This window comes from Orbicella franksi, chromosome 8 (genome assembly GCF_964199315.1).
Source record: "Orbicella franksi chromosome 8, jaOrbFran1.1, whole genome shotgun sequence".
NCBI classification, from domain to species: domain Eukaryota; kingdom Metazoa; phylum Cnidaria; class Anthozoa; order Scleractinia; family Merulinidae; genus Orbicella; species Orbicella franksi.
Window position 1 is genome coordinate 24,038,236 of NC_138152.1, and position 21,184 is coordinate 24,059,419.

General features: G+C 40.2%; 3 protein-coding genes across 3 annotated transcripts; all 3 read right to left on the minus strand.

The window, feature by feature from the left end:
* Positions 1 to 1,940: 1,940 nt before the first annotated feature.
* On the minus strand, positions 1,941 to 3,167 carry LOC145494643 (uncharacterized). Its single transcript, XM_081474180.1, has one exon. It carries the CDS (start codon positions 2,750 to 2,752, stop codon positions 2,165 to 2,167), a length of 588 nt encoding a protein of 195 aa, XP_081330306.1. The 5' UTR covers positions 2,753 to 3,167; the 3' UTR covers positions 1,941 to 2,164.
* Positions 2,889 to 4,347, minus strand: LOC145494273 (vitamin K-dependent protein Z-like). The gene is made up of 4 exons (XM_081473719.1): positions 4,008 to 4,347; positions 3,848 to 3,861; positions 3,203 to 3,317; positions 2,889 to 3,022 (listed from the first exon to the last, which is right to left on the minus strand). The coding sequence occupies exons 1-4, from the start codon at positions 4,345 to 4,347 to the stop codon at positions 2,889 to 2,891; spliced, it is 603 nt and encodes a 200-aa protein (XP_081329845.1).
* Positions 4,348 to 14,090: 9,743 nt separating this feature from the next.
* On the minus strand, positions 14,091 to 21,184 carry LOC145494274 (receptor-type tyrosine-protein kinase FLT3-like). Its single transcript, XM_081473720.1, has 9 exons — positions 21,054 to 21,184; positions 20,348 to 20,520; positions 19,658 to 19,790; positions 17,986 to 18,197; positions 17,420 to 17,604; positions 16,971 to 17,069; positions 16,084 to 16,239; positions 15,527 to 15,727; positions 14,091 to 15,088 (listed from the first exon to the last, which is right to left on the minus strand). The coding sequence occupies exons 1-9, from the start codon at positions 21,182 to 21,184 to the stop codon at positions 14,873 to 14,875; spliced, it is 1,506 nt and encodes a 501-aa protein (XP_081329846.1). The 3' UTR covers positions 14,091 to 14,872.

A 21,184-nucleotide genomic window follows, 5' to 3' on the forward strand; every position in this document is an offset into this window, starting at 1 on the left:
TCTTGGTTCGGGATTGACTGCATCAAATACAATTCAAAAAGTAAAGGAAATAGGGCTGTTTGCGAGACAAAATAGGTATTACTTGTACGTGTGAACAGGTGGAACTTTTAAGTAGTTGCCGCGAAATTAAGTAATTTGTACGAAAATTAGGTTCACAAGTACAATTATTCCCTAATTATTTTGAGAAAAAAAATGGCACCCACAAATATAAGCTTTGATCAAAAAAATTGATATCTCTCCCTTCTAGACTCCTAGTGTGTGCAGGGCAAGTTTCGGTTGACTTTTTCTTGTTTTTATTTTGTTGATTTTTTATTTTTTTATTATTATTTTTTCGCTGCAGCCTCTTCAAAATTAGTTTTTTGTTTGTCTGAAACGGTAAACCCGAAAGTTTGTTTTGGGACATGTTCGCTTTCAGTACCTTGAGCTGACTCGTTTGCCCAAATGCGGCAATACGGTTAGAATTAGATTGTTTAGCTGTCAGTACAATTTGGGATAAAGCGAACGGCCCTTAACCAATCACAAGGGAGCATTTACGGTAGCAATACTATTATCGAGGAAATACGCCGTTTGCGTAGTCAATACGTGTACAGAACACTGACTCCACTGAAAGGTAATTAGTATCAGCGACAGAGGAGAGCTTCTTACTATGGTTTTTCACGAAAATTGACAGTCGTGTAAGAAAAATTAATTTGGTCATTCAGAATTTTAGCAGTTAAGGTCGGCTTAATAAAGAAATGGAAATCACAGCCGACAGAGTAGCGTTCTACCATTCATCAACACTTTGAGGGGAAATTTTCATTTACTTCTGTGCTTAAATTAAACTAATAATTACTTGCATGTAAAGAGCGGAAGGCAAAAAGATGCTGCAGTTTCATTTTTGAAGTTTTGTATTTCTCAAATATCCTTTCAGTTTAATTGCGCTAGTCTTTTTCAGGATTTAGCCCACAGTTGTACGGTACGAGAAAATAGAAAAGTAGCATAACAGAAAAAAATAAATAAATAACGAAGTAGATGACAGTTTTTAAATAGTGTAATTAAAACGTTAAGTCCATCCCCGGAGACCCAGGGCAGCTAGTTGGGACGATGCGATATTTTCGGTCGACGCAATAGTTTTGGACGAAAGTTTAAGTCAGGAGCTGGAGAGCCGCTCGGAACTTACTCTTATCGAGAAGCGTTCGAAATCCTTCCCGCTGATTGGCCAGAAAAATAGTTTTCTGACCAATGAGCGAGAAGGATTTCGAACCCTTCTGGAACTGGTTCTGTAAGAGTAAGTTCCCAGGGGCTCTTCCGCTCTTGAAGAAAACTTCCATCCAAAACTATTGCGTCGGCCGAAAATATCGCATCGTCCCGACTAGCTGCCCCTGGGTCTCCGAGAATGCGTAGAGCCTAGCAGGCTAGCAAGTAATATAAGCTTTCATTACTATGTATATATTGTGGTCGAAAATTAGGCTTCGTTTAAGGCTTTGCCATGCAGGTTTTTTTTTTCTCTCTCTCTCTGGTCCATATACTTCAGTAGCGTTTTTAATCAGCTTTTCACGGGTATTTCCTTAATCAAATTACAATCTTACACCACCTCTTGCAAAAAGATTGAAGTGCTGGAATAAACCAGGTACGATGGAAGTTGTAGTATGCTTGTTTATTCGTGGATTTTTTTTCTGTCCACTAAATAATGTATACGATTAAAAGATTTCGGGTTAAAAGTTGAAAAATTGGTGGATTTTTTTTGGCTGGAATGGAGTTAAGGGCCTCTGTATATGTGGGGTAAAATTGGAGGAAAACGGAGCCGTCCCGTTCAATTAAGCGGCTTTGTCTGAAAAACTCCAAGCAAATCCAGCGAAAAATAAATAGTGGACAGATCATTACAAAAATTGAAAAGGCTACTCATTGATCTGTTTGAATATCTGTAGATAAAAGTTCTGTTTGCTACCATGGGAAATTTATTCAAGTGAGTATTTGTTGTCAATAGAATTCTGATCTTCCTCTTTTCTCTTGCCTTTCCAACTTGCCGCGTTCATCGATGCATGTAGTCAAGCATAGACCAAACCTACATTGGTTGTTGAGCAAAATATCTCTGACAACGTGAGCTATTTAAAATCTTTTGAACAATCGCCAAACATTAATCCACGGTATTTTCTGGTTTACAACGTTTGTTTGTGGAAAATGTTTAGTTACAAATTTCTTCAAGGTGATCAAAGTTAATATGTCCCCAGCCACCAGAATGACCGTCAACCAATCGTAACTGAGCTTCTTTATTTTTGTATGCCCTTACGTCCCAACTTCTCTCAATCATGCTTTCATGGCAACCTCCTGTTTCCTGTAGGACCACGTTTCCTTCAACTAAAAGCTCACCGCGCACCCGAGCTATTGCACAGCCTCCTCCAATCAAAAACTTGAAGGTATGCCCTCTAATAACGAAACTGGGTGACGTCAGTGTTCCTTGAGGTCCATCACCTTGTGTTTCACCAGCAGGATGAGAAGGACTGGGCCGATTTTCATAGCCTCCTATCCACCAGTCTCCCTTGTGTCTGGACGGTTGGCCTCTATTTCGTGCTGTCGGGTTGTCCCCGTATGTTGGCTGGTTGTTGAATGCCGTGCCGGTCAAGATCCAGCCTGATAAACCGTGCTCAAAGTCAAACAGAGTGCAGCCTTGAAAGAAACAAACACACAAAAAAAAAAAAAACAGAAAAGAAAGAAAACGATTGTTTTTTCGCATTCCACAAGGAGAGATAGCCGTAGACATAGACGAAGTCATAGACACGAGCGAGTGGAAGGGGCCTCTTTTTTATACCTTACCGGCCCCTTTGACATATTTGCCTCCGTCTGCAAATATATAGCTTTTACTTCTCGAAAGCCAACAAAACTACTAAATAGCTGAATATATATTTGTTTCAAAGCTTACCAGTGCAGTTGATTCCGTCTCCCTTAAATCCGCTCCTACATGAACAACTGAAAGAACCCTCAGTATTGTTACACCAGGCGTGAGTGGAGCAATTATGGGCTCCAGTGGTACACTCGTCTAAATCTAAAGTAAAAAAAAAAACTAATGCGTGACATGACGTGACGTCCCATGATGACATGACAGAAAAAGATCTTTCTGGTTCGCTTCTGGTAGAACATGCCAAGGGCTTCCTATAAACTCAACGCAATTTTAATTGAGTCATTACAAGGTTACATAGCTGAAGGCTTTTAACTTTTAACTTACCTCTCTCACACAACTCTCCATCAAACCCGCCCTGGCATAAACAGCGAAATTTTTTGTCTGTGAAGCCATTCTGACACTTGCCATTGTTTAAACAAGGAGCCGACTGACAGGGGTTCTAGAGTGAAAACAGAAGATATGCAGTGTGGCATAAATCAGTGCGTTATCGTTGCATTAAAAGACTTTTTGGAAAGAAAATGTAGGAAAACGAAATGCGTGGAGATAATCAGAGCATTATGCCAAACCAACTGTAAACACGTTTGATAAACTTCCTTTCTGGGTTCTTACTTATTTGCTGTTTCTGTTGCTGCTGCCGGTGATGTAGTCGTTGTTCCTTTGTTTTTTCTCTATTATCACTTGTTACATATATTTATTTGCATTCTGAATAGACCTTTATTGAATTGTACTGTATTACATTTTACTACATTTCATTGCATCCCGTTGCATTCCATTGCATTTCATTGCATTGTATTGTATTGTATTGTCTGGGCGCGGCGTTGTTGTTCCATTTGTTTTTTTCCTCTCAAAACGTCGCACGAGAAAAGTTTGTTGTCAAGTAAAAATACTTCAATCCCCTTTCATACTTGGCCGACAATTTGAGCTTAAATGTCGCGAAAGCGACCTGAAAAAGGTAAATAAAGGCCTAACGTTTTCGAAAGCGTCTACCAAGAATAGATTGCGGATATATGCATTAATTTACCAGCGAGTTTTAAAAAAGCAACATAGTAAATACTTTTATGAGCCGGCTTTTTCGGTCAGTGTTGGGGAATACTGGTCTCATTCGTTTCTGTCTTTTGTTTTTATGCACCTCTCCGGACCTCGCCTGCGGCTCGATCATTAAACATGCAAAAATAGAACCCGACCAATATTTCCCTACTGACGGACCCCTCGCTGGAACAATAACAGATATATCTAACCTCGGTTCCCTGGAAGACGAAATATTCTTTTATTTTTAGATGCCGTCTATCAGTGGAGTTGTTAAGTTCGCATATGTCATCACCAGTCTCACTCGGTCCAAAGTTGTAAGAGACACAGTCATCATTATGGTAACATTTCAACTGACAGATGTCTTCATCTAGCACCTTTATCTTGGCAATCACATGACCATCTAGTGATTTTCCTCTCTCATATTGACCGAAACGTATCATTCTGCAATTATCTTCATTGTATAAGGCGGGTAAAATGGGGAGAGTATGCAAAGGTTAAATATTTAACAAATAAATTCCATGTTGTCGCGCGTGCATCTGTTCAGTGACTGATTGCAGATGATGTCAAAATGTGTCAAGAACAATAGAGGTGATAGCCGAGTGGGTCACGGAATCTCAATACGAATACTTCGCTTCATCCGTAATCTCCATACTCATTGACATTTTCAAAACAGCCGTTTGTGTCAGGAATAAAATGCTCAGTAATTTATTCAAAATTTTGGATTTATCAAATGTGATTTAAAAAATGCCACATTTTCAGTTTCCAGATTGGTAAGTGCAGTCCGCATGAGGTAATGAATGAATGTTGAATACTCCAAAATATTTTGAGAAATGTTGTGACGCAGATACAATCCACGATGGACTGGACGATGAACTCGATGAATAAAGTTTCAAAAAACTACTGGCAGTACTAATGGATTTTTTTGCTGAACTTGGAAAACATGCCATCAGGCTGTCAATAGCTAAAACAACACTTATCTGAAAAAGTAATATTTTATGGTATCGCTCATTTTCTGTTGATCAAAATTTATGTATAACGCCGACGACGATGGAAATTCATAAGGTTGAAACTGGAATAATTTTAGTCTTCCGGCAGTTTTCTGTTTACAATTGCGTATCGCATTTTCGCTATAAGTTAAGCTCCTACTTTTAGCGCTAATGACATTGATTTTCTCGCTGAGGTTAATTTTGAGATTGCTCAGAGAACACAATTAACGAATAACCCTAAAATCTTGCCACGTTATAGAAAAAGACAAAAATTTAACACATTACTTTGATTAAATCATAACAAAGTAGTAGTCTCTTAAGAATTGAACATGTGTGATTGGAGCTTTCCTTCGGTAGGATTCCCCGTTACAGAATTAAAAAAAAGCACCGTACCGATTGACGAAGAAGAAACCCTTAACAATACGGTCACACTTGCAAACAAGACTGTCCAGTAAAAAGCGAAGCTCGTGTGTTGCTCCATGCAGCTCGACACGTACAACCAACTGGTAAGGACGGCAAACTAATTTTAATAAGCGAAACCACAAAAATTGCTATTGTACTCACCATGACTAGCTTGGATACGAGCATCAATTAATATTAGCAGGGAACTCCCTAGTTTTCATTACTCAAGCTATTTTCTAACACACAGTTGAATTTGGAACAATTCCACCCATTTCGGTTACTAGAATAACATAATACGTGCCTCGATGTTAATTGAGTTCAAAGTCTTTTGCACCGAACATGAGTATGAAAAATGTTAACTCATTGTTTTGCTTTTTTATAAATTTTCTGTAAATCTAACTTTATTTGAAGATCTGTTTGTCTTTACAAATTAAACTGATTTGTTAAAAAGCCAGATGCAGCTGCCTCGACCTGTTTTGTGAAACTGTCTCTTAGTAGGTGCCACTATTGTAGTGTACGTACACTGCAATTGAAAATAAACATTATAAGCATTATCCTAGTAATAAATATTTTCCTTAGTCGGTATTTTCCGTTAACATTCTATACATAAACCAAGTAATATTACAAAATTCGTGACAAAATATTCTCTCCCTCTGAATATTGCATGTTCAAAATTATAAAATATTATTTAGCATATGCAGGCATCTAAAGGGATTTCTCTGATAAAATGCAATGGTCCTTCTTAGAACCCCAAATTCGTATTCAAACGAGGAGAATTTTTAATGCTGTTTTGAAAATATAAACGCAAACAATTTCTTTGTAGCTCTTTAAACAGACCATAAGAGGCATGTGTTGAAGCCATGAAGTCGACTCACGTCGGGTACTGAAATTGCCCCTTTGTTCCACGTTTGTGAGAACAGAATTTATTCCTTTGTCATGCTGCAATATTGTTAGCCAATATCACGATAGTACTAAGAGTATTAGTATTATGAGAATTTTAAGGTAATTGTTATATCTGAAGTTTAAACAGATTATAGTATTTTGTGGTATGAATGGATGAACTCAAGTTCTAATTTCAAAAGTCATGAAAAAGTTGAATAAAATGTTTTTACTTCCGGATAGTTTTCATTTATGGACATGATAACATGGAGCAACGCCACCAAACAACAATGCTGTTCTGAAAAAATGTATCAGATCAGTTTTCAAAATGAAGTGAAGGTGAATAAAGTAATGTGCCATAGTTTCATTTTTCTCTTTAACGGCAATCGAGACTTCTTGGGATACTTTAAGGACCGTTCATTTTTTACGAGGTAGGGGGTGCTGGTGGGATTTGGGGGGGGGGGGCATGCGAAAAAAATGGTTTTCGAGGGGGGGCCATCCCAAAAAAATATGGGGAAAAGGGGGGGTCACGTGAAATATTTTAGTAAAACTTTAAAATGGCTTACTGTTTGAATATCAAAAAAATTGTATAGAATAAACATAGAAGGCAGGATACAAATTTATTTCAAACTTTCCTTCTGCTTTAAAAAAACGTTTGGCAACAAAAAGCATTTGTAGCTACGGAAAAGAAGTACTGGCATTTCCGAATGCAACTTTCACTGGCACTCATCTTCATCTTCGCTGTCGTCGATTTCTTCGTCGCCGCTTTGTTGCTATGGGAGTCTCTTTCACCAATGCTGCAAGAAGCAGCAATGCTTTCTGTCAGAGTGTACTCTTCAGGGTACATGTAGGTGTAAACATAATCTCTGACTTCCTGCTTAAGGTTTGTGGTGATTCTGCTTCTTGCAGCATTGGTGAAATAATTCCCTTCCAAGAGCTGTGCGATGTATGGCCCATCTCTTCTAAATAACGACGTGGCAACATTCTCAACTTTAATACACTCTTCCGGGACGGCCGTTCTAGGAGGGTACACAAGGCATTGTGGAAGATCATTTCCTAGCGGGTTTCCAACACAGATTCCATAAACTCGTTGGACGTTGTTTTCAGTCCGCTTCCTCTTTCTTTCATTTGACTTTCTGCGGTTTTCTTTTTTCCTTCTCCTTTTGTTGATGTGCTGTTTGAGTATGCCCTTGAATATGCTGTTATCATTGCTCTTCTTATTTTCTAGTGCTTCCATGTCCTCCTTGACCTTCGTCAACTTAGCTTCTATACATTTGATCTGTTTTACATTAAAACTGTGGGCAAATTCTTCGCCCTGCTTTAAAGCAAGCCCATTGAACTGAAAGAGTGTGGAATCGTGTTCCTTTACATCTTTCAATATGACATTCAACTTTTCCATTATTGCTCTGTGCTCTTTGATGGAGAAGTTCAGCTTTCTTCCATCACTGGGCTTCAACTGATACCCTGACATGGAAAACTCACTCGCCCTTTCCGAACAGCTATCCGCACTTAGAAAGATTGCTTCTTTTGCTTGTAAGATGTCAAACAGCCTGGATCGTTCAGCTGTAAACCTTTTCTTAAACGACTCGTCGCGTTCGCCATTATTGCGCATTTTGGAATTTTGCGCATTTGAAAAGCAGCAAGAGTGAGAAAGTAAAGGCAATTGTAAGACATTCATGCTTGCAGCAGAAGAGTCCTCTCAGAGCTGGCCAACCCAGACTGAGAAATGCCAGGACATTGTCACAAAATGACAACAGGGCAAGTGCTGACAGCAGTGAAACGGATGAAAGTGACAATGATGAGTATGACAGTGATGCCATTGACTCTAGGGGAGAAGATGACTCAAGTGACGTCATTCTTGCATTCATCAATTTAGATGAGGAAGATGCCAATGGGAGGCCAAATGCCACACGCTCAGGGCGAGCCATAACCAGGAGATCCGAAATTGACTTCTCTTTCTTTTGATTTGTTTTTAAAACAACAGCTCTCTGTAGTGTAGGGATTGTAAATATTGTCTTCATAGTGAGCACAATAACGTGAAGTAGGGGTATAATAGAGAAATATTAAAACAGTTGAAATCTAAATATTGTTTGTTCAATTTTTTTTTTTGGGGGGGGGGGGAGTCAGCCCAAAAAATGACCGCTATAAGGGGGAAGGACATATGAAAAAATTGGTAAGCTGAGGGGGGGTCATGCGATTTTTAAATGGTGCATCCCAAATCCCACCAGCCGCCCCTCCCTCATAAAAAATGAACGGTCCCTTAACCGGTCATCGGTGTAATATTTACTACATAAATTAATAATGTGTTCAGTTTAAAGTGAAGTAAGAGTGAGAATGCCATCATCTGAGAAAAATAACCAGAAAAAATGAAAATCAAATGCATTATTGCTGTTCTGTATAAAAACAATATAAAAATACATTGTTCGCTATTATGTCACTTTGTCACTTTGTTACTCTGTTACTTTGTCACTCTGTCACTCTGTTACTTTGTTACTTTGTCACTTAGGCACTTTGGCACTTTGTCACTTTGTCACTCTGTCACTTTGTGGCATTGTCACTTTGTCCTGTTGTCACTTTGTCACTTTGTCACTTTGTCACTTTGTCACTTTGTCACTTTGTCACTTTGTCACTTTGTCACTTTGTCACTTTGTCACTTTGTCACTTTGTCACTTTGTCACTTTGTCACTTTGTCACTTTTCACTTTGTTACCTTGTCACTTTGCTACCTTGTCACCTTGTCACCTTATCACCCTGTCACCTTGCCACCTTGTCACCTTGTCACCTTGTCACCTTGCCACCTTGCCACCTTGCCACCTTGCCACCTTGCCACCTTGCCACCTTGCCACCTTGCCACCTTGCCACCTTGCCACCTTGCCACCTTGCCACCTTGCCACCTTGCCACCTTGCCACCTTGCCACCTTGCCACCTTGCCACCTTGTCACCTTGTCACCTGGTCACCTGGTCACCTGGTCACCTGGTCACCTGGTCACCTGGTCACCTGGTCACCTGGTCACCCTGTCACCCTGTCACCCTGTCACCTTGTCACCTTGTCACCTTGTCACCTTGTCACCTTGTCACCTTGTCACCTTGTCACCTTGTCACCTTGTCACCTTGTCACCTTGTCACCTGGTCACCTCGTCACCTGGTCACCTTGTCACCTGGTCACCTTGTCACCTTGTCACCTCGTCACCCTGTCACCTCGTCACCCTGTCACCCTGTCACCCTGTCACCCTGTCACCTTGTCACCTTGTCACCCTGTCACCTTGTCACCTTGTCACCTTGTCACCTTGTCACCTTGTCACCTTGTCACCTTGTCACCTTGTCACCTTGTCACCTTGTCACCTTGTCACCTTGTCACCTTGTCACCTTGTCACCTTGTCACCTTGTCACCTTGTCACCTTGTCACCTTGTCACCTTGTCACCCTGTCACCCTGTCACCTTGTCACCTGGTCACCTGGTCACCTTGTCACCTTGTCACCTTGTCACCTTGTCACCTTGTCACCTTGTCACCTTGTCACCTTGTCACCTTGTCACCTTGTCACCTTGTCACCTTGTCACCTTGTCACCTTGTCACCCTGTCACCTTGTCACCTTGTCACCTTGTCACCTTGTCACCTTGTCACCTTGTCACCTTGTCACCTTGTCACCTTGTCACCTTGTCACCTTGTCACCTTGTCACCTTGTCACCTTGTCACCCTGTCACCCTGTCACCCTGTCACCTTGTCACCTTGTCACCTTGTCATCTTGTCACCTTGTCACCTTGTCACCTTGTCACCTTGTCACCTTGTTACCTTGTTACCTTGGTATCTTGGTACCTTGTTACCTTGTTACCTTGTTACCAAGTTACCTTGTTACCTTGTTACCTTGCTACGTTGTTGTTTTGTTGCTTAGTTACTTTGTTACTTTGTTTTCATTACAATCCTCTTGACAGCTCCACCAAAGCTTGATGCTTTTTATGCACAATACCTATATCCGCTTCCAACTCCTTATAAGTGCCCTTTCGAAGAGTCATGTAAGGGTGGTCAAGACTGCCCGTGTAAAAATGGATATGAAGGTCCACTATGCAGTGTTTGCAGTTCAGGATACAACAAACCATTGAAAATCTTCGCAGGATGGCCGTCAATGTAATGAATTGTGGGCCAGTTGTCGATAATTGTTGTCTTTGAAGTATTTCAATGTGGACAAGCCGAAGAAAGACCAAGAAGAAAAGAGAGGGCCTTGCGATCGACAAGCTTTTTTAAAGGTTAAGCTCATAATTGGTTTTTATCAGGTCACTCGCGGTTTGCTGGATGCGATCTCGTACATAAAATGGCCAGGCTCTCTTGAAACTATAGTGCTCCTGATTTATTCAGTGAAATATGCAGCAAATAGCTTCTGTCCAGTGCCAGAATTGCAATTCAATGCCTTTGGAAGCCACTGTACTATGATGGCAATGAACGCTGCTGTCATTTACTTTTCCTGTATCGCTTACGGAGTGCACAAAATGATCATCTTAAGAAAAAGCAGTCTGAGAGACAACAAAAATCCTAAATTTCCCAAAGCTAGCTCAATTTTACGCAAAGGCAATGCGTTGGTCAGTGGTCGCAAGCTCAAGCATTTTGTGATCAGAATTTAACTATTTCAAAGTCTATTCTCACAGAATAAATGTATCAAATTAGTGTTATGTAAGGTTTTCCTTGCCAACGCGACAAAATAGAATGTCGAACCAAAACCGCGACAAGGTCTATCGATTGCTCATTGGACATCTCTATGGCCAACGCCAAGGTTTTCAGGATCTAAAATCAAAAGCGTTAAGCCCTACGCTAGATTGAAATCTGAAATCTACGATTCCATTTTCGTGGATGACAAGTCACTAGCTAAAACAACTGCTAAGCGTTTTTCCTCCGGACTTTTGGGACTGAAACTAGCAAACATGATTGGTAGAACAGTTATTAATTAGCTGCGTCTATGGCCTTGGCGCTCTTGTACCTCGTAAAGGAAAGAAACGAGCTAAATGCGAACAAAATTCACTTTGTGGAAGCGCCCTTCTATCTCTCGATGATAGCCCCGTTGGGGACTCTCATATGAATCGAAAAGCTCGGAGATGCTAATTGTCACGCTTAGGGTTATGAATCAAGGATTCTGTCCTCACTAAGAGTGTTGATGACAAAACACCACTATTTGTAGCTGTCAAAGTATCTTTTAGGTCTCACTCGAAGAGATAATAATAAAATGAACGCCCTTATTTCCGTCTTTAAGCCGGATTCCGCCGATCTCTCGAGTCCAGTCTATTAGCGAGGGCTCCTTACTGGAACAGCAGCTGATAATCGAGCTATTTCATTTTAAGTGGTATCTTTTAGGAGTCAAATGAAGCCCGAGTCGTGATAGATTGGTTTCGTTTAGGGGTTTAATTCAAATTTTCCGAAGAGCATCCCCGACTTTTCACATGGGAGTCACCCCCCACCTTGGGATGAAAGCACACCTGACTACAGTAGATACATTATCATAATTACATTATGGAGGGAAAACATCCCCACATGTGCACAATTTCTCCTGCTTGAAGCATGTGTTTTAGTATTCCGGGAGGTACGAGCTGTTATCTAAGTTCCAGGTTTAAGTAAACTGGTGTTTATAGGGTTTCTTATGTGTTCTTTGTTATAGTAATTTTATGTTCCCAGTGTTATTAATCCAGTGTTTAGGATTTTTAATGCGTTCCGAGGTTTAGCATTCTCTGGCGTTCTGCCGTTCCGCCGTTCCTGGGGCCCGTTTCTCGAAAGCCCTGGAAAATTTTTGGGCCCGCAAAGCCATTTTTAACTAACCTGTATCTACAAACAGAGAGCTGTATACGCCTGAAACTTCTTGTATGAAGGAAACCTGTGTTCACATTAAGGATATACGCGAATAAAACAGCTCTGTAATTATAAGGCTTAAGATTTTGCTTTGGGTTTCCGGGTGCGAAAGGTTTTCGGGACCTTCGAGAAACTGACCACTGTTTTCAATACTACAAACCAAAAGGAAAAATTATCACTCAACCGACCTACTAACCCATGCAGCCTAGAACAATGCTGTTTTCCCGCCGGGTTAAGAAACCTACAGTTACGTTTGCCATCAACATTTCACAAATCATTGCCGGCAATGGTCCTCGGTCCTTCCTCTTAACGCATTTAGTCCCACACCCCACACCAGACGACGTATATTCAACTGCCATGGCCACAAACAAATACACCCAGATTCAATGCAGGTAACATTAATATATATTTTAATATAATTAGAGATGTTGGCAGAGACCTAGATAGCTACAGCTGGATGTACCACACTTCCGAATTCGGTTCTTCAACTTTGCTAATGTACATAGCCAACTGGTTAAACAGCCAGCAGCTAGTAGGGGTAACATTTTTGTTGTTGTAATGATTATGACACACACTGGTTACAATAATATTATACAGCTACATACACTGCTTACAAGGCTAATACAGTTACTTACACTATTTACAATACGTCTTATTCAATATGATCACTTCCACCAGTTACAATAATAAGACGTACACTTCTCACATTACTTAAAATACGGTACAGTGACTTGCACTACTTACAACCCAAATGCCACGATCACTTACGCTACTTAAAATGCTAATACTTGCACTACCTACAGTACAATACGATATCTCATTTTGCGTACAATACTAACCCTTACAGTACTCGCCCATTTTGCAACACATTTCGATTACTTAGCCTAACATGATCCAATGCCTCCGTTTTCAATACTGCTTCTTTCTGTTTACAGCTTACACAATTAGCAACTAAGTTATTTTATAAATACTACTTGTAAGTGTTAAAGTATATAGCATCCTTTATAGAAATATTGCAATAGGTATGAGTTTAACAAGGGTTAGCTAACGTTTTCTCGCTTCCTCGTTCTTTATGTTGTTCTTACGTTTTATCCAAAACTCGTTTTCAGCGGATCGCTAACATTTTGAAACAACTGAACGGATATGGGATAAGAAAGGACAAGGTTTAAAACTGTTTTTGTTTGTAGCTTTTGATGAAAGATTATTATCTACGCGATGTTTGGCTTTGTCTCAACTAGTTCTGTCTAGGATTGAAGTCATGATAATAAATATTCCTTGTTTTTGCTTTTTGTTTTGTTTTGTCTTGTTTCTTTTTGGTTCTTTTTCGAGTTAAATATGGCCTTTTTTACGTCTATTAGAAAGTTCTCGTCCATACTGTATCTAAGAGTAGAGGTATCTGTCTCTTTCTTGAGGGTTGTGTTCATCAGCTTTGGCCAACAAGTTGTAGTAGGGGTGGGACTCGTCGTGCTTGCTTAATTACAAATCACAATATGGCACATCCCTTGTCATATTCACCTCCAGTCGGTCAATCAACTCTGAGAAACTGGGACGAGAGGATGGATCTTCTTTCCAGCAGTCAGACATCAGTTCATATCTGTCATGGATTAGCAGATGACAGTCAGTCTACAATAATTATCATATACAGTGTGTACATGTCAATCTACAACCACGTATCAGTCTTAAAAGAAAGTTAATAGAGATAAGTGAATAAAGATGGCGAATTTTAAGCTCGGTAATGAAATATGAAAAGTGAACTGATCAACATGACACGAGCGAGGGACAAAGAGAAAATCTGAGTCCCCGACAGCCGGATCGAACCCACGTCTCCCGATCGAACACCGGGCGGGTGCTCTATCCTTTGAGGTACGAGATGAACTCTACATACGAACTCAGTTAAATGACCTCAGTTAACTGACCTTGCTCTCCATGACTTCTCGTAGCTCAGTGGATAGAGCGCCCACCATGTGTTCGGGAGGTCATGGGTTCGATTCCTGTCGGGGACTCAGATTTTTTCTGTGTCCTAAGCTTGTGTCATGTTGATCAGTTCACTTTCCACAAGGTTAATAGCGTAGGACTCTACCAAGTTAGCTACTTACACTTCATTACAACACATATCAGGCCTTTCCATGCGATAACCAGTCTTCAAAAGTCTATACAGCTCTGAGTTACTCAACGTGGGATAAGGAACACCTCCTGAAATGCATTAGAAAAAAAAAAGTTATGTATCAAATTGTTTGTGAGCCACTGAACCCAGAAAATGAATTATGAGAGAGTATTGAGAGCATCGATTTAATTACTGGTCATGGAGTCCATTCCTGGGAATTTAGTAATTTAGCGCTTAAATAACACCTAACAGCTCTAACAACTTAGAAAACAAAAAAGCGCAAATAATGTCATCACGATTAATTAATGCGAATATATTCCTGAAATAAATGAAGAAAGAACTGAAAAATAAAAAGTTAATATTTATTTAACTTACCCATGGTGGCCATTTCCCAAAGAAGTATACCAAAGGACCAGCTACACGAAAATATAAAAGATCAACAAGAGCAGTGTTGTAAGTACATATACTAGGCAAAACTATAATACATTCATTACAGTTACAAGCTGCCCATCGATCAACTCTTACGCTTCTTTCGTGCTCTCTTAACCCCCCGGGGGCATACTAACTCGATAATACAAGCTAAAGCATGGGTCAATCATTAATTTGCCATATACTCCGTGGTAAAACAAGGTACTGGGCAAGGAGTTGTTAGATCAAAGTTACCTCAAGGGATCAACAAGCGGCCACTACACCCGAGAAAGAAAGGTTTCCTAACATTATACTTCAGAGAGGAAAGAAAAATGTTTAGCCTTTCACAGAAAGATTGACTTACACGTCACTCTTGATGGTATAAGTGCTGTCAAAAATTGATTCTGGGGCCATCCATTTTACAGGAAGCTTCTTCGTGTTCTTCCCGCTGTACACGTCCTCATAGATTTGCCGCATCAATCCAAAGTCTGACACTTTGACTCGGCCATCATTGCCAACCAGAATATTACGGGCTGCAAGGTCACGATGAATTAAGTCTTTCTCTGCGAGATGATTCTAAAAAAGAATCGTGAAAGAGATGAGGACAGAGAACACTTAATTAATGGCAACATAAATTATGCTGCTTTTCAACACTAAGCATTTTGTTATATATTTTTTTCTTTTGTTTAACACTTTGTAAAAATCCTTTGCAACAGTCCTTTCCTGGAATGTTGGTTTCGCCCTTGGAAAGGACGATCTTCCTTGACTTCTTCGCTCGATCGCGTCTTCGTCGTTCTAACATCGACCTCGCCCTCTCACTTCGGGTGTGCGGATAACTTTTCAGCCAAGGATTAAGTGAGGGTCGACTTGAGGCTAGTGTGTTCGAAATAATCAATGAGCAGCTAGATTTCACAGGATTCGTTTAGACAACCTTTCCCGCGGGAGGAAGTCGAGAGTCACTTCTGAAAAGTATCGTAGTTCAGCGATATACCAAGTAGTTATAGCAATGCCTACCATTCCCTTTGCTATTTGCCAAGCAAAAGAAAGCAGCTTTTGAGCATCAAAGCTATCTGTTTCTTCTTCATCGTCATAGCTATCATCATAAACACTTTCAGTTGATATGGATATGCCAGAAGAGTTGCTGACTCCATGTGATGTCGATGGTATCGACAGCATCTCGAAGTTTTTCTCATCCAGAAAATCGTTACTCGTTTCCTCAATAGAGAAGGCAACATAAAAGAACACCACTTAACAAATAATGATTGCATTCGAAGGATACTGAAGAAAAATAAATAAATAAGTAAATCGTGGTATTTTGCACTGCTGTGCTAATTGGGTACACTATAATTTTGGAAACAAATATTGTAAATGGAAGTGAGAACTTCTTAAAATGAGTAAATGATTAGTATTTTATGGGAGCTCCGCTTCTAGGCGTGGCTAAATCTATGTTATGTGCAACCAATGAAATTTCGTGAATATCCTTTATAGCCTCAAGGTGCAAGCAGTTTTAAAAGCTAAAAACTGCTAAGGAAATATAAAAAAGCAAACCCTTTCTGTTCTCAATTTCTTACTTTTGAAAGATTCCCAGAGGACATGGTTGTACCAAGGGTGATATCTCTGTTATCTGGTGACGGAGGCAACTCTATCATCTGCATAGTTTGTCCTGGCAGTGGTTGATTGATCTCTTTCTGATTATGGTCTTTTTCCTGAATGGCAACAGTATTGACCTACCATAAAATACAGGTGTTAAAATCTCCCTTTATTGAAAATCATGCGCAAACCAGCGTATCAAAATAACTTCCTCTGGCACGTTAAAGCGTGTCGCTGAATATAAAGGAATGCAAGTCATGGTTTTGCATTTGAATAACGCTTGTTTCAATAAACTTGCCACGTCGTTAATTTGCCAGAAATATTCTATTCTTGGTAATGTACCTTTCAAAGCTAATAAATTAGCTACACTTTACGTGGGAAGGCAAAGAATAAGTAAATTTGTAATTTGAAAGTAACATTTGAACCGTTCAATGCATTTGGAAATATTTCAAATAAGTCCTCATACATTCATTCCGTTCCTTCCTTCGAGGTCTCTTCCTTCCTCTCTTCTTTTCTACCCTCTTTTATTCGTTCTTCCTTCCCTTCTTTCCTCTCTCCCTTCCTCCCTCTCTTCCTTCATCTCTTCATCCAACCCTCCACTGATTTTCCTACCAACACTGACTACCCACCCATCAACCCACGCCAGCTAACCATAAGATATCACAAATGACAGGTTACTTCCTTCTAGGATTTAAATGTTCCATTTTCACGGCTCTACACAATATACAACATCCCGTTTCCCTTCCGCGGGTAACACTTTCGTGGAGTCAAAGGCCGCAGAACTTGCAGGTAGCACCCCCTCTCACTTCCTAGTTCTAGAATCCCAAGACATGTCCGTTCAGAAATTGGTTTAATTCAAGGCACCTACTTGCCCACATCCGCTCTCTTCTTCTCGAGAATTAAACGTCTCTTTATCTTCATAACACTTTCTCTCCTCTTTATCCCCAGTAGTCTGGTTTTGATTGTTCTAGAGTACAATGAACAAGATTAGTTCATAACTGTACTAGCAAGATGGGTTTGAACGTGGAAGTAATTCAAGTTACTAAAGTAAGGAATGAACATTATTGGATGGACACTTTTGCTGTGTCTGGAACCGCACACAGCCTAATTGAGAGACATCTAGCCATTGGAAATCCTCTAACTGCAGGTTGAATTGTTAACTTTGATAGATTGGCAAGAACCCCATTTAATTAGCTCGAACTATCTCGGGAAGGCCTACGTCACCACCGCTTGGAAATAAAATTAATATCAACACATTACCACCCTACAATTGAAGCATCACCAAATTAGTGAATATTCTATTAGCAAAATCCTTACCTTTTGTCTTCTGCGTCGTAACCAATGCAACAAGTCACCAAAAGGAACATACTCTATCACCAGGAATTTGGGCTCCTGCAAAGTGCAACACCCAACTAGGGACACAATATTCTGATGTGCACCCAACAGCTTCATCTGCTCGATCTCCTGCAAGAACTCCTCTTTTTGTTGTTCGCTTGGATCATCTGAGCACAAATGCTGCAGTTAAATTCCCATTTGCAACTAACAGAGGCTTTAAACACCAGAATCATCAAACAATCTGCATTTATTAGGCTTTACGTCAGTCGTGATCTACTGAACGGTTCGACATAAAATTAATTGACTTGCATAGGTGTTGTATGAAATAGGACTACCTGCCACCAAACTATCAAGGAAAATTGCTTATGTGCTATAGTTCTTAATGCCAACTTGACACTAACGAATTACAGTTGGCGTTCTGTCTGTAAAAGACCCAAAACTTCCAGCCTAAAATGGGTCAAGTCGTTGCAAATCATCGAACGGAGAGAACTACCCTAGTGTAAAGATACGCCCCTTTGTGCATGAATTTGTAAAGTGACTGCAATTACCTTGCAACACTTTCACAGCAACCACCTGGCATGGCTCCTCTGGCTTCAGTATTTTTTCAGTGTCAAATACTTCTATCCCAACTCGTCTTTTTAGACTTGCTTTGTAAACCACACCAAACGCTCCTCGGCCCAGCTCTTCCCCGTATTCTATTTGCCCTGGAAGGAGTTCCCACTTGTCAAGTGGGATAATTTCGCGAGCTGAACGTGATGGTCTGTGGAAGATGGGAAAATAGTTTAGTCACCAAAACATGTACAGTTCATATCATGGACTAGTAATAGTATAGGACACTTTGTTACTTTAATTGCTCGTCACTGGTCTAATCAGAGGTGATGGAAAGCAACCATTCTGTGTATAAGTTCCAAAATTCATGATAAGCTTTCCAATGGTAAATACTGTAGCTATGCACACACTAGTAAAGCTATTCCCAGCCTCCGAGCGTGAATCCTTGCTCGTCTCGATGACGTGTAAGTCCCTTCTAGGTTACCTTTTGACCTAGCCTCGAGCAGGCGTTCATTTTTCGCTCGTTTGCCCGGAAAAGCAACGCCCGACCGCAGATTAGGTTCGCCTGGCACCTAGGCGACCCTATTTATACCACAAGGTGGCGGAAATCATTCCAAAATTAGATGATGTGCTTAGGAACACAGCTCAGTGACCCTTGGAGAACGCTCCAACCTGGGCCATTAGGTCTAGAGTTTTACGCATACATCAGGCCAATCCGTCTCTAAACAGTTTGCTTAACATTTCATATCCCTTCCAGCTCTGAAAAACACAGTTCAAGGTTCAACTATGATTATTTGTCTTGTGGTCAGTAAGGTAAAGGTCAAGTCTGCATACCGGCGAAGTGGCCCCTCTGGCCGGAGCTCGTCCCGGTTCTGTAGCATGACGCGACTAGGTTTATTTTTACGCCCCCCTAGATGGGATGCTAGTCCATCACAGAGTTAACTCCAACATTAAATTCCCGGTACCCAGTTATACACCTGGGTGAAGAGGGGCACTGTGAGAGTAAAGTGTCTTTCCCAAGCACACAGCACAATGACCCCGGTCACCATGAGGCCATGAAAGTGGGGCTATTCTTCGCGCTTAAGATTATAAATTTAAGCAAATAAGAAGCTTTAAGTAGGGAAAGTATATAAGCCTCGCATGTCAAAGCAATGCCTGCTTGGAACGGAACCGCGGTGTATTGTACCACTTCCACGATGTTACGCAATATTTAATTTTTCGTATTCTTAATAGAAGAAAAAAAAAAGCTACCGCATCGATCGATTTACAGGGCTGAAGTTAGAAAATAAGCTCAGTTTCATAAGAATTCGTCGCAAGCACATAAAAATCCGGGAACCCTAACTTGCCAAGTTTTCAAACGAAATCATGCCAGGAGGCAAGCGTTGTTCCCTGATGCACCGTTCTTTGTAAAATATGGCAATTTTGGGGTCCCATATTTCCATGCGTTTGCAGCGATTCTTATTATATTTGGCTGATAAATCTGATGGTAAGGTTTTTGTTGTTGTTGTTGTTTAAATTCAAAAAAATAAAAAAATAAATAAAATGGAAAAGTGTGACTTTGTCGAAGTGTTCCGTTACAACGTCCATTCATGTAGTTTCTAGCCGCTCCCGTTTAGAATAACCAATAAACGTTTACGTTTCATGGTAAGGAGTAAACAGTGAATAACTGACCTTTTCACTGGCTTCGGATGAAATCGTCTGTAGCACCATAAGCTTAGAATGAAACAAAGCACCAGAAACAGAACGATGGCAATGCCAGAGGCGATGTAAATTATTGGTTGAACAACTGACCGTATAACAGTTACTGCAAAAAGCATAGTAAACTCAGTGTTAGTAATGGGCTATACTGGAAAAGTACTGGCTAACCAAAATTCCGAAGGCAGCCAAAATTCAGTTGAAGGAAGCTTTAGGCCTTATTTTGATCTTTATTTTGTTTGAACAAGCAAGTCTACCAAAAGCGAGTGCAACTGTCGATGCACATTTTACATTGTGTTTCAATATATAATCTGTTCAGACTATCAAATATATATCTGAACAGAAAGATTAAAGTGATTTCTAACTCAGATATCGTCGCCATTCCATGTTACCGACCTCAAAGGAAATAGTGAGCCGTACATGTCAGGTTTCACTATCAGTCATAACTCTAATACTAAGGAAGTTTTACCCCCCCCCCCCCCCGCCACTGAAGCAAACCGATCCCACAGGCCCCAAACAAGATTCGCCATGCACAACGCCTACGTCAATTTTTGGCTGATCAGATCTTTTACAGGTCCTACTTATACTAGCAGCATTTCCATTCGTGATCCCTTGCTATATTTACGGTCTACACCCTTTTAGCAGCTTCTTTATGTTCCCACTTACCAGAACGAGCCAGAGTAAAAACTAACAGATATCCTCTTCTCTGTATATCGTCGTCTGAGTGAAATATTATTCGTACTTGGTCCCCAGTTACAAGAACATTTTCGCCAGTCTTGTTCCCACAATACACACCAAATGTTTTGTCCATTCCGTCGGTAATCCGCAAGTAGTCTTTGCTGAAAAGAAAGAAAAACTGAGCTAAATAATGTTATGCACCATCTGAAAAACTTGTAACCCTAATGAAAAATACCGAAAAATACAATTTGAATTTTATAAAATGTATATACCCGAGCGTTGGTCATTTTGTTTCACTCCGTATGAAGTCACTTTTCAGGCACACATATAGCACGATCATACTGGCATAGAAAGGTGTAAGAAGGTCTTATATTTTGACCTTATATGGTCAATCAAATATTATGCTTGATCTTATATGCATGATCAAATGGCGTAATAATTAAATGCTCGATGTTTTGAAATATGTTCATGACATTTTGAAATAAAACAATTCAAGAGCATTTGCTAATAAAGCTCGAAACAGCTCATTAGGCTATGACTGCATTTGACACTTGAATCCTAACAAATCCAGTCCAAATGCATAGATCCAGAATAGGTAGAATCTCACCAAAAGCGTAATGCCATTGCATGATGCAAAGCTACATATTGGATAAATGTACCTAATTAACTCTATACTCGCATTTGTATCACTTACTTGCAATATGGAGTGTATTCCACGTCAAAATCGTGAAAGAAAATGTTCATCGACCAGCCTTCTGGGATAGGATACATTGAAGTATTGTCAAAATTCCTTGTGTAGCTCTCGGGATATCCCTCACTGGTCAT